The sequence below is a fragment of the Meriones unguiculatus genome, chromosome 17, assembly GCF_030254825.1.
Source record: "Meriones unguiculatus strain TT.TT164.6M chromosome 17, Bangor_MerUng_6.1, whole genome shotgun sequence".
Taxonomy (NCBI): domain Eukaryota; kingdom Metazoa; phylum Chordata; class Mammalia; order Rodentia; family Muridae; genus Meriones; species Meriones unguiculatus.
This window is the reverse complement of record NC_083364.1, coordinates 33,342,406-33,356,451: the sequence shown is the minus strand read 5'-3', so window position 1 is coordinate 33,356,451 and position 14,046 is coordinate 33,342,406. Positions and strand designations below refer to the sequence as shown.

General features: G+C 41.8%; 1 protein-coding gene across 4 annotated transcripts in view; it reads left to right on the top strand.

Annotated features, from left to right (window-relative positions):
- The window catches only part of Atp13a4 (ATPase 13A4), a 136,209-nt gene that overhangs the window by 44,093 nt on the left and 78,070 nt on the right, over window positions 1-14,046 (top strand). For 3 of the 4 annotated variants that reach the window (XR_009586933.1, XM_060370168.1, XM_060370170.1), the window contains exon 2: window positions 11,890-12,063. Coding sequence is in view for 2 of the 4 variants with exons in the window: in XM_060370168.1 (XP_060226151.1) it covers window positions 11,890-12,063 (174 nt within the window). In the remaining 2 variants the exon portion in view is untranslated. Of the gene's footprint in view, window positions 1-11,889; window positions 12,064-14,046 lie in introns of those variants that run through there. The other variant, XM_060370169.1, reaches the window with a different exon arrangement.

Genomic DNA, 14,046 nt, shown 5'->3' with positions numbered 1-14,046 from the left:
TCATGATGTTCCTGTCATACAATAAACTGTCATTTTGTCCTTTAATGTACTCAATCTTTTCATTCTCAGCACCTTTTCTGAAGGTTAGCTCTCCACTTGAAGCCCCTTTCTCTTATCCTTCTTTCCCAATTATTGAAATTCTACCAATTCTTTCCAAGTCAATTTCAAGTAGCCATTCTTCTGCAAGGCTTTTGCTAATTATCATCTCAGTAAGATCTCTTCATCATATGAAACTAATTTTGCCTTTTGTGCATTTCATATGGCACTTAATATTTTTTTGTCCTGAATTATAGCTATTTTAAAATTCATCCTCTCTCCTGCTAGACTTTTAGGGGTGATAGATTTATCTTTGGCAGACATACCTTACCCATGGCCCTAGATGTAACAGACAAATTTAATTGAACTGAAGAAAGACTTTGTCCTGGGGAGTAGAGTATGGAAATACATTGATGATAGTTTCCTTGGTTCTGATGCTGGACAGAAGTGCTGTTCTTCTGTGTCATTCAGTAATCCTGTGAGAGGCAGCTGTGACTAGATTGGTGGCATTCCAGATATGAGAATGAGGGAAAGGCCATATCCCAAACCGGGAAGTGAAATTAGGTTAAGTGAAATTCTGAGTAGCATGGGAGACACTGAGGCTAGAGAGGGCATGAAATTCAGTGAACTAGAAACAGTCATCATGTGTGGGTGGGACATTGTGAGACAGACGAGGAACCGCCTAGGATGAGGTCAGACTTGCAGGTAGGAAGAGGATTCATGTGGGCATTTTCCTTCCTTTCTCACCACCTCAGTTTCCTGATCTGTATTGTAACCAATACTGAGCACGAGATTATATCAGTTGTTCCTTGTCGTTGTACTGATATACCCAAGGCAGGTTATTGATGACCAACTGACCAGACAACAAACCAACCAACCAGCCAAACAACCAACCAACCAACCAACCAACCAACTGAATGACTGACCAACCTACTGACCAACCAATAGCCAAACCAAACCAACCAGCCAACCAACCAACCAACCAACCAACCAACCAACCAACCAACCAACCGAACGACTGACCAACCTACTGACCAACCAACAGCCAAACCAAACCAACCAGCCAACCAACCAACCAACCAATCAACCAACCAAAGAAACAAACAAACCAGGTTTATTTGTTTCATAGTTTTGAAGGTTGAATGTATAGAGTCAGGAGTCTGTATAGTGGATGCTAGGAGTATGTGTGGAACTGAAGACTTCCATCTTCCATTAAAATAATAACCAGGTCTAACCTTGCTTAGGAATGAAATCAGATGAGATTGGGTATCCTAGGGTGATGTGGCCACAGACAAGGCTTGCACCTGATGCAGGAAGCCAGAGAAGATTCTGGGCTCAGATTCAGGCTCCTGTAACAACTTGCTGTTTTCATCACTCTGGGGTTCTCTTCTGAGTCATGTCTATGATTATGGAAGGATGCTCACTGCTTCCCATCCCTCAAAGGTTCCCTTACTTTTCCATACACCCACTTAGAAACCAAGCGCCAGGAAAAAAAAATCCCTTAGGGAAGAAAAAAAAACTATATCAAAATCATAGCAGTGGTCAGTTAACATTGTGTATGCATGCTATCCCTCCATAGAGTCTAAACTGAAAATATTCTAGTTCTCTAGTATTGAGAATGCCATCATAGGCACTAAGACCTAAAGATCTTCTCAAGTTAGGAGGGGGAAACTAAAATATCCACAGCAAGGGTTTTGAACATGGGCACTACTTTTTGCTGTGAGGGATGAGGGACTGTCCTCTGCAATGTGGATGCTTTCCCAATTCCTGGCTCTTGGACCCTATATTCCAGAAGCCACATTCACCAAGTTGAGAGGGACGATGCCCTCTGGAAAGCAAAATCACTCTGGATGGGAATCATTGGCTCTCGGGATGAACGAAGAAGAGAAGGTTCCTCAGTCACTGAGAGGGAAAACAGGACCTGACTGAAGTGTGGTCTTGGCTTGGGGAAAAGAAAGCCAGGTTAGGACCACAGGAGGTCGGAGAAGCATTTGTTCCAGTAAGGGACATCTCTTTACTTTGTAGCTGGTTCTTTCTGCACCTTTTTCCCCCTAAAAATCCAGGGATTCAAAATTAGACTATAATTGTTGGTTCATGATACATTCACATTGTTTTTTCGTATGCTACATTAGCTTAGTGATGAACCCACCACCATATACAGTGTTACAAGGCTGGCTGAATCTGCCTCAGCTCCCTGGGATTACAGACATGTGCCCCCGGGCTTGAGTGCTGTTCACTTTAAGAACTGTCCTTGGCCTCCCCAACAGAGTAAACACTGTCTAGCCTACGTGTTCATTATTCCCCTTAAACAGAATTTGTTTTAAAATGTATAAAAAAGTTATAATGCTGTTGTAATCCTTTGCACCTGCTTTTTCTACTATTTTTCACTAAGAGTTCATAGTCTTGAAATATGACTGAAATCCCATGGTGTGTGCAGCTTGCTGCACAACATCCCAACTCACTAAATAGTTTGGGTTATTTTGTGGATTTTTTTTTTTTTTTTGTGATCTCCAGCTGAGTTTTACAGTGTAAGAATCTGGGGATAACAGTTTCACCATTTTGGATGTATTTCAAAAGAGGATGTATGAATAATAATTTTTATGTAAAAATAACTGGGAAAATAAATTGAGGAACTATTTACCAAGTCAACAAACAAACAAACAAACCATAAACCATTTTCACTTTTTTTCCTCCTTTTGGGTTAGGCCATTCAAGCTGAGAATTTCTTACTTGAATCTGAATTTCAAATTAACTTAGAGGACTATAGAATTCTCCTTTTACCTAAGAGTGGCGAATGAGAATTTACTAGGACTGAATTTTTCTAGGTCTTAGAGCAGAGACAAGCAGCAAAGCAAATGATCCCCTCCAACACAATCTGCTCCAACACATGCAAATTACAGTGAAACATTCTTTTCACACCCAACATTTGGAACTAAGGGGAAAGAGATTATCTTCAGGGAGGTAAACTCTTAAAAACTTGATCTTTTAAAAGTTTCCAGTGTTTAATGAAATCTGCAGAGAGATGCAAAGCTGTCTAGGCTAGCATGATTTGACTGGTAGGTGATTGAATGAATTAATGTGTTTGAAGGAAGCGCATAATAATCAGGTTGAGCGATGGCTGTGGAATATTCCCGAGCCCATTTTTTTTTTTTTCTTTTTTTTTTTTTTTTTTTTTTTTTCATCAATTACACTTTATTCATTCTGCATCCCCCTATAAGCCCCTCCCTCCTCCTATCCCAATCCCACCCTCCCTCCTCCCTCTGCTTGCATGCCACTCCCCAAGTCCACTAATAGGGGAGGTTCTCCTTTCCTTTCTGTTCTTAGTCTGTCAGTTCACATCAAAAATGGCTGTATTGTCCTGTACTGTGGCCTGGTAAGGGTGCACCCCCCCCCCCCAGAGGGAGGTGATCAAAGAGCAGGCCAATCAGATTATGTCAGAGGCAGTCCCTCTTCACATTACTATGTAACCCAATTGGACTCTGAACTGCCCTGGGCTACATCTGTGCAGGGGTTCTAGGTTATCTCCATGAATAGTCCTTGGTTGGAGTATGAGTCACTGGGAAGTTCCCTATGTTCAAATTTTCTTGTTCTGTTGCTCTCCTTGTGGAGACCCTGTCCTCTCCAGCTCTTACTATTTCCCAGTTCTTACCTAAAATTCCGTTCACTCTGCCCAACAGTTGCCCATCAGGCTCAGCATCTGCTTTGATAGTCTGAAGGGCAGAGGCTTTCAGAGGCCCTCTGTGGTAGGTTCCTAGGTTGTTTCCTGTTTTCTTCTTCTTCTGATGTCCATCCTCTTTGCCTTTCTGGATGGGGATTGGACGTTTTAGTTAGGGTCCTCTCTCTTGCTTAGTTTCTTTAGATGCACAGGTTTTAGTGGGTTTGTCCTATGTTGTATGTCTATATGAGTGAGTATATACCATGTGTGTCTTTTTGCTTCTGAGACAACTCACTCAGGATGATCCTTTCCAGATCCCACCATTTACCTGCAAATTTCATGATTTCCTTATTTTTCATTGCTGAGTAATATTCCATTGTGTAGATGTACCACAATTTCTGCATCCATTCTTCAGTTGAGGGGCATCTGGGTTGTTTCCAGCTTCTGGCTATTACAAATAAAGCTGCTACAAACATGGTTGAGCAAATGTCCTTTTTGTGTACTTGAGCCTCTTTTGGATATATGCCCAGTAGTGGTATGGCTGGATCTTGAGGAAGCGCTATTCCTAGTTGTCTGAGAAAGCGCCAGATTGATTTCCAGAGTGGTTGTACAAGTTTACATTCCCACCAGCAGTGGAGAAGGGTTCCCCTTTCTCCACAACCTCTCCAGCATGTGTTGTCACTTGAGTTTTTGATCTTGGCCATTCTCATGGGTGTAAGGTGAAATCTCAGGGTTGTTTTGATTTGCATTTCCCTAATGGCTAATGAGGTTGAGCATTTCTTTAAGTGATTCTCTGCCATTCGGTATTCCTCTACAGAGAATTCTCTTTTTAGCTCTGTTCCCCATTTTTTAAGTGGATTACTTGGTTTGCTGCTTTTCAGCTTCTTTAGTTCTTTATATATACTGGATATGAGTCCTCTGTCAGATAAAGGGTTGGTGAAGATTCTTTCCCAATCTGTAGGTGGTCGCTTTGTTTTGATGACAGTGTCCTTTGCTTTACAGAAGCTTTTCAGTTTCATGAGGTCCCATTTATTGGTTGTTGCTCTTAAAGTCTGTGCTGTTGGTGTTCTGTTCAGGAAGTTTCCCCCTGTACCAATGAGTTCTAGGGTATTTCCCACTTTTTTTTCAAGCCGATTTAATGTGTCTGGTTTTATGTTGAGGTCTTTGATCCACTTGGACTTCAGTTTTGTGCAGGGTGACAAGTATGGATCTATTTTCATTTTTCTACATGTAGACATCCAGTTAGACCAGCACCATTTGTTGAAGATGCTATCTTTTTTCCATTGTATGGTTTTGGCGTCTTTGTCAAAGATCAGGTGTCCATAAGTGTGTGGGTTTATTTCTGGGTCCTCTGTTCGGTTCCATTGATCCACCATTCTGTTTCTATGCCAGTACCATGCAGTTTTTAAAACTGTTGCTCTATAGTACAACTTAAGATCAGGGATGGAGATACCTCCAGAAGATCTTTTATTGTAGAGGATTGTTTTAGCAATTCTGGGTTTCTTGTTATTCCATATGAAGTTGAGAATTTTCCTTTCCAGGTCTGTAAAGAATTGTGTTGGTAATTTGATGGGCATTGCATTGAATCTGTAGATTGCTTTTGGTAAGATGGCCATTTTTACTATGTTAATCCTACCAAGCCATGAGCATGGGAGATCTTTCCATCTTCTCATATCTTCTTCTAATTCTTTCTTCAGAGATTTGAAATTTTTTTCATACAAGTCTTTGACTTCCTTGGTTAGGGTTACTCCGAGGTACCTTATGTCATTTGTGGCTATTGTGAAGGGTGTTGTTTCCTTAATTTCTTTCTCAGCCCTTTTGTCTTTTGTATACAGGAAGGCTACTGATTTTTTTGAGTTAATTTTGTATCCTGCCACTTTGCTGAAGGTGTTTATCAGCTGTAGGAGTTCCCTGGTAGAGTTTTTGGGGTCACTCACGTATACTATCATATCATCTGCAAATAGTGATAATTTGACTTCTTCCTTTCCAATTTGTATCCCCTTGATCTCCTTCAACTGTCTTATTGCTCTAGCAAGGACTTCCAACACTATGTTGAAGAGATATGGAGAGAGTGGACAGCCTTGTCTTGTCCCTGATTTCAGTGGGATTGCTTTAAGTTTCTCTCCATTCAGTTTGATGTTGGCTATAGGCTTGCTGTATATCGCCTTTACTATGTTTAGATATGTGCCTTGTATCCCTGATCTCTCCAATACTTTGAACATGAATGGATGTTGGATTTTGTCAAAGGCTTTTTCAGCATCTAGGGAGATTATCATGTGGTTTTTTTCTTTCAGTTTGTTAATATGGTGGATCACATTGATGGATTTCCGTATATTGAACCACCCCTGCATACCTGGGATGAAGCCTACTTGGTCATAGTGGATAATATCTTTGATGTGTTCTTGGATTCGGTTTGCAAGTATTTTATTAAGTATTTTTGCATCAATGTTCATAAGGGAGATTGGCCGGAAATTCTCTTTCTTTGTTGAGTCTTTGTGAGGTTTAGGTACCAAGGTGACTGTGGCTTCATAGAATGAATTTGGTAATATTCCTTCTGTTTCTATTTTGTGGAATAGTTTGAAGAGAATTGGTGTTAGCTCTTCTTTGAAGGTCTGGTAGAATTCTGCGCTGAAGCCATCTGGTCCTGGGCTTTTTTTGGATGGGAGACTTTTGATGACCGCCTCTATTTCTTTGGGGGATATAGGTCTATTTAGTTGATTTACCTGGTCCTGGTTCAGCTTTGGTAAGTCAAATCGATCAAGAAAATTGTCCATTTCATTTAGATTTTCAAATTTTGTGGCATATAGACTTTTGAAGTAAGTCCTAATGATTGTTTGGATTTCCTCAGTGTCTGTAGTTATATCCCCCTTTTCATTTCTGATTTTGTTGATTTGGGTGGTGTCTCTCTGCCTTTTAGTTAGCCTGGCTAAGGGTTTGTCGATCTTGTTGATTTTCTCAAAGAACCAGCTCTTGGTTTCATTGATTCTTTGAATTGTTTTATTTGTTTCCAATTGATTGATTTCAGCCCTGAGTTTGATTATTTCCAGCCGTCTACTCCTTCTTGGTGTGTCTGCTTCTTCTTTTTCTAGGGTTTTTAAGTGAGCCATTAGGGTGCTTGAATGAGCTGTCTCGAATTTCTTTTTGAAGGCACTTAGTGCTATGAACTTTCCTCTTAGCACTGCTTTCATTGTGTCCCATAAGTTCGGGTATGTTGTGTCTTCATTTTCATTGATTTCTAGAAAGACTTTAATTTCTTTCTTTATTTCTTCCCTGACCCAGCTGTCATTTAGTAACAAGTTGTTCAGTTTCCATGTGTGTGTAGGCTTTTTGTTATTTCTGTTATTGTTGAGGTCCAGCTTTATTCCATGGTGATCAGACAAGATACATGGGATTATTTCAATCTTCTTGTATTTGTTGAGGCTTGCTTTGTGACCCACTATGTGGTCTATTTTGGAGAAGGTTCCATGAGGTGCTGAAAAGAAGGTAAATTCTTTTTTGTTTGGGTGTAAAGTTCTGTAAATGTCTGTTAGGTCCATTTGATTCATGACCTCTGTCAGAGACATTGTTTCTTTGTTTAATTTCTGTTTGGTTGACCTGTCCTTTGTTGAGAGTGGGGTGTTGAAGTCTCCCACTATTAATGTGTGTGGATCTATATGTGCTTTAAATTTTATCAATGTTTCTTTCACAAATGTGGGTGCCCTTGTATTTGGGGCATAGATGTTCAGGATTGTGATGTCTTCCTGGTGGAATTTTCCCTTGATGAGTATGAAGTGTCCTTCCCCATCTCTTCTGATTAATTTTGGTTGAAAGTCTATTTTATCAGATATTAGAATGGCTACTCCTGCTTGCTTCTTGGGTCCGTTTGCTTGGAAAGTCGTCTTCCAACCCTTTACCCTCAGGTAATGTCTATCTTTGTGTCTTAGGTGTGTTTCTTGTATGCAACAGATTGCTGGGTTTTGTTTACGTATCCATTCTGTTAATCTGTGTCTTTTTATTGGAGAGTTGAGTCCATTGATGTTGAGAGAGATTAATGACCAGTGGCTGTTAGATCTCTTGATTTTGATGTTGGCTGTGGTCATCAGGTTGTGTGCTTGGTTGCTTTTTGTTTTACTGAAGTGAGGTTATTTATTTCCTGTGTTTTCTTGAATGTAGCTAGCTTTCTTGGGTTGTATTTTCCCTTCCAGTGTCTTCTGTAATGCTGGATTTGTTTGTAGGTATTGTTGAAATTTGTTTTTGTCATTGAATATCTTGTTTTCTCCATCTATGAGGACTGAGAGTTTTGCTGGGTATAGTAGCCTGGGCTGACATCTGTGTTCTCTTAGGGTCTGCATGATATCTGTCCAGGCCCTTCTGGCTTTCATAGTCTCTGTTGAAAAGTCAGGTGTGATTCTAATGGGTTTGCCATTATATGTTACTTGGCCTTTTTCCCTTGCAGCTTTTAGTATTTTTTCTTTGTTCTGTATACTTACTGTTTTGATTATTATGTGGCGGGAGGATTTTCTTTTCTGGTCAAATTTGCTGGGTGTTCTGTAGGCCTCATGTATTCTAATTGGCCTCTCCTTTAGCTTGGGGAAATTTTCTTCAATGATTTTGTTGAAAATATTTTCTGGGCCTTGGAGAAGGGAGTCTTCTTTTTCCTCTATACCTATTATTCTTAGGTTTTGTCTTTTCATATTGTCTTGCATTTCTTGGACGGTCTGTGTCAGGAATTTTTCAGATTTAACATTTTCTTTGACAGATACATCGATTTCTTCCATTGTATCTTCTACACCTGAGATTCTTTCTTCCATCTCTTGTAGTCTGTTGGTTATGCTTACCTCTGTAGTTCCTGTTTTCTTCCCTAGATTCTTCCTTTCCATTATTTCTTCCATTTGTGTTTTCTTTAATTTTTCCAATTCTATCTTCAGGTCTTGAGTTGTTTTGTTTACTTCCTTCACCTGTCTGATTGTACTTTCCTGTTTTTCTTTTAGTTCCTTCAACTCTGTTTCTTTCATTTCATTCAGTGTTTTAAGCATTTCCTTTCTAAAGGCCATAAACTGTTTGGCTGCAGCTTCCTCTATTTCTTTACGGATGGCAATATTCTGTTTGAGTTTATCTTCCTCTATGTCTTTACGAATCTTATTTGTTTCCTCTGTTATCATCTTCATGAGCATACTTGTTAGGTCATCTTCTTGGATTTCAGTTATGGTGGGGTGTCCAGGGCTACTTGCCCCTGGGTAATTGGGTTCTGGAGATGCCATATTGCTCTGTCTTTTGTTGCTTGAGCTTTTACGCTGGCCTCTACCCATTGTGTTATCTTAGGAGTTTGGGGTTATTTTCTGGTGGTTCCTGGGGATCCTGTGGGGGAGAGAATCCCCTTTGCAGAAAGCTGGATTTTCCTGAAGGATGTCTTCTCAGCTTTTTGGGTATAGTCCCTGGATGGCTGGTGTTTTTTCAGGAGTTACTCACCTCAGGGATATAGACCTGAGTGGTAACTGTGGTCTTTGTTAGTCGAGAGGGTTCTCCTCTCACCCAGGGAAGTCCTGAGGGCAGCTGCCCTGTTTCTGGGTTTCTTGTTGCAAATTTAATGATCAGCTGCTGTGACCCAGTTGGACATCAGGCGTGCCTCAACTGTTTGTGCTTGTGTCTGGAGCACAGCTGAGTGCTGGCGCCTCGGCCCCACTAGACTGCTAGACTTTTTCTAGGGAAGGATTGGGTGATTTAGATCAGTACAGTTTCCTTCCTTCCCCGTGGATTCTCTGGAGACACGGACTCCTAGTGTCTTTTTTTGCCCTGGCGCACACTGCTCAGTGTCCGCCAGCTGGCTGGCCACAGAAATTTGCCTGTGCCTGGAGCACAGCTGTGTGATGGCGGCTCAGTCTCTGCCAGCTGTCTGGTGCACAGAAACTGCCTGTGTCTGCCTTTGTGGCTTTTGGGAGTCTGAGTGGCTCCCTAAGGTGGACAATTTTCCGGGGACCTTTTCAGGTTGGGGGTGAGCTGAGTGCTCTGAGATCAGACCCGCCGTTTCTATCTCTGGCGGCAAATCAGGCGCGCAGGCAGGCAGGGCTCTGTGCCGGAACCTGGGTCCCCGGCTCTGTCTCCGGGCTGGCTCCTGGGGTGCCCGTGGAACCCGCCCGAGTCTTTTCCAGGGGATGTCTGGGTGACCTAAGGCCGGTCCCAATCGTTTCCTGTACCCTGGGGTTATCTCTCGACTGAAAATTCCAGTCTCTGGTAGTGTGGTGCCCAAGGTTCAGTCTGGGACCGTGACCAGAGACACTGGCTTGTGGCTCTGGGCTGGGGCTGGGGCTGGCGGCCGGCAGCCAAGCGTCTGGCGGAACCGGGATCTCTTCCGCAGTTTAGCCGGGTGAGTTAAAAGCTGATTGAATCCCCCACCGTGGGGTATCCTCTCACCTGGGAAACACAATGACTGTGTTTTATGGCCGAGAGTTCTGATTGCTGTTCACTGTGCTGATCCTGCTGTGCTGCTGCTCAGAATGAGAGTCCTCCCGGCGCCGCCATCTTGCCCCTCCCCTCCTCCCGAGCCCATTTTAAGAACCGTGCTTGCGCTGTAATTCAGACGCAGAGAAATCCTGGCTGCGGAAATAGTGCTATTGGAGAGCGACATGTTCCTGGTGTTAACACATGTGCTTAACCTGGTGGGCATAGCAGCAGCACTCGTTTTCCTCTTCCAGTGTGCTCAGTTTCTGCTATCTGCTGACCTTGAGTCTCCTATGAAGGGCCATTCTTCTGGGAGTTCCTGGGACCCAAAGGCTGAGAGCTACCCTGAGGACTTGTTGGGACCTCGCATGATGATATCAAGAGCCTTTAGAGATAGCCATGGTCCTGTTCTAGATGACACTTGCTCCTTCATGCTGCCGTTATCACAGTTCTGCATTTACCAAGTCCTTGTGTGCAGGCCCACAGCTACGTTTCTGAGAGTGAACTCCGAAAGACCGGCTTGAGTCAGCCTATGAACCTTCTAGAACAGGGCCTTGGAATGCCTCCCGTCAGATCCGCGTTTATATGAGGAAGATTGTGAGTGGGAGGATAAAGGGAACCATACTCTGCTGCTCTGTAATGATGTATGTAGTCTGCTATGAGTTGATTATTGCATAATATTCTTTGGACATTTTTCTAATTTTTTTTTGGCTCTTCAACTTCTTTTTTTGGGAGGTGACAGTAGGTGGAAAACAGGAGAGACAGAACAATTGCTTTAAGCATATTCATAGATGTGGAAGTCATTTTAAAATGTAAGAAGCAAATCATTATAAGATGGTAATGATGGCACCATGACAACTTTAGCAACTTACGCCTTCTATCTATTAATAGTTTTTGTAATACAATTACTTCAAATAAGCAACAGTTGAACATGACTTGTGCACAATTTTTGACCTTTCTATGGGAAATTTAACAACATACCAAGTGTCATGAATCACTACAGGAAGTGGCATTGTCCACCAGCTGGGAAGCAACAGCTTTGGAACTATGGTGTGGCCTACGAAGGATGGATGGAGTTGGCCTGCTGTGGACACTATCTTGCTCTTCTGGACTATACAGCACTAATGATCTTACCCATGACCACACTCAGATGATGAGGGATTTGGCCTTCTGTAGACTTCCCCACTGCTCTTTGCTTAACCTTATAGTTCAATTTCTTTCCCCACCTCTAATCTGGTAACTTTCTATAGGTCAGAGACATCATATCACTTCTATCATGGTCTAGCACTTGTCTGCTATTTGAATGACACTTAACAAACTTGTTAAATGAAATTAAACCGAAATTAAGGATGGAAGAAGAAGAAACTAATTAGGAACTATGTGTTGCAATGCCAGTTTTGAGTTATGTATGGACATTGTGCCTTGGGGAATAGAGTTCATTTTTTTCAACTAAGAAGAATATTTATAAAGTGCTTAGAGAGAGACTTTAAAATGTCCAATAATTGTTAGCTTTTAGCATTGTTATCTCAATAATTATTAGTTGCTGTTAAGAACTTTTTATAAATGGCAACTTTGAACTTCAGCTTTCTTTATTAGAACAGGAAGAAATCATGTCTGAAACTTCTTGGTCAGGAATGTATCTTCATTTATTTCTACCCTCCCTTTCCCCACCCCTGTCTTCCCTCAACAGACCATTCAACCCTGTCTCCATTTCATCCCTAAAAGTAGTGTTTGTTCATGAACCACACTTGGAATCGTTTTTTTTTTTTTTCCTCTTTCAGGAGATATTTGGCTATCGGACTCAAGGCTGTCGGAAAGCCCTTTGTCTCATTGGATCCATCTTCTCTCTCGGAATCCTCCCATTGGTATTTTACTGGAGACCAGCTTGGCGTGTATGGGCAAACTGTATCCCATGTTCCCTGCAAGAAGCTGATGTTGTGTTGCTGAGGACAACAGTAAGTATCTGTTTTTGCAGATGGTGTACCTTTTCCTGGATATTGTGTTGTAAGGTGGATGGGGAAGATGTCCCCAAGGCAGGGAGCAGGTTTCCCCATAGCTATGTACCTGCCCAGAATGCAGAAATAGGATTTAAGAAGAGTTACTTCATGGGTAGTCCTTTGAAAAGTGTGATTTTTGCAAATATTAGAGCCAGAGTAAACATGATGATTGCTAAAATCAGTAGGTAGTGGAGAGTAGTTAAGACAGGTTACAAGTTACTAATTCCAAATTCCTACTGACTCGTGACTTTAAGCCTAGTACATAGATGCCTATGGCTTTCACAAGAATGGCTCTGGAGAAGGGACAGGGAGTTTGAGAGATGAGGAGCAGACCGTAGAGGAAGTTGCTGTCTCCCTCTGCTGATGGGAGAGAGCCAGGGTTTTGATGTGTTGTGTCCTGCGGGCAGAAATACTAGGGCATGAAATGCAGTTGCTTTGTCACTGAGGTCATCGCTGCTCTGCTATTTCAAGGCTGGGGCATCAGGTTAATTCTTTCTTCTTATCTTCATGTCACTTTCTTGCAGCACTGAGACCACATGAGTCATCCTTTCAGGAAAGCCAGGTCTGCAAGGGGAAGGACTTTTTGTTGGTTTGTTTTTGTTTACTTGTTAACTGCTATACACCCAGTCCCTGCATTTGTAAGGGCTGACTGACAGGCTGACCTGATACTCATACGAAGGGAATGAGGTGACAGTCTCTTGGAGTCAGGATTCTATCTTGACTAACTTGCCCTGTTATTTTTGTTTGTTTGTTTGTTTTTCGTTGCCCTGTTATTTTAACAAGGAATTGGCACAAGTGACCTGAGGCAAAATCAATTTTGATAAATCAACCTCTATTGCAGTGGTTCTCAATCTTATTGATGCTAAAACCTTTTAATACAGTTCTTCATGTTGTGGTGACTCCCAGCCATAACATTATTTTTTTGTTGCTACCTCATAACTGTGAATTTGCTACTGTTATGGGCCATAATGTAAATATATAATATGCAGGATATCTGATATGGGACCACTGTGAAAAGGTTGTTCAACCCCCCATGGTGTCATGACCCACAGGTTGAAAACTATTTACTATTGGGTGTGTGACACATTTTTATATGCACCAATCTTTCTAGTAGACATCTTATCTATGCTGCTTGAGAGAAGAACAGCAGCACATTTTACAACTGGTCAATTGGAATGAAACCACTCACTGCCTCCAAATGAAACAAACAAACAAACAAACAAACAAACAAAACCACAAAATACCCAAACAAGCTACATTGAAACCTGCTACATAACAAACCTTGAGCTAATGGTTCATAAATCCAAATGTCCAATCAGGTTTATCATTGTTGGCTTGTATCTCAGGAACCAGCCCCATCCTTTAACTGGCTCCTGGTCCTTTTAAACAGCTATATGATATGTGAACCATTGTATAGGTAGTATCTGAGTCTCATGACTTTGACCATTTTTAATTAGTTATTCCTGAAGAATAAACTTCTAGACTTGAAGAAATCCAGAGAATGCTATGCAGGAAGAATGACTCATTGATCTTGCACTGGAGCTTTGCCTCAAGGCTCACATCATGAAGACTTGTAGAAAGTTCAGGAGACAAAATTGTCAGTCACTTACCATCAGGAATTTGATGGGTGAGAAAGTAAAGCCCTGAGAACACCATAAAATTTACCTCAGCTCAAAGAGGGAGACAGGACAAAGTTCCCTGTGTCCTAGACTCTCTCTTATTCAGGGCTGCTCCCACCACACTGCCCTTATGTCACTGGTGTTACAGTCTTAACTGGTTTCAGAATGACCTGGAGAGCCTTTGAAAACAAATTGCAAGCCCTAGCCCTCAACCTCCACTACCCACCATTGCCAATCTATTGGATTTGGGTTGGGGCCCAAAGAAATTGTGTCTTTAACAAGACGTCAGGTGGTGTTAGACCTTTTGGCAAAGAAACAGTGA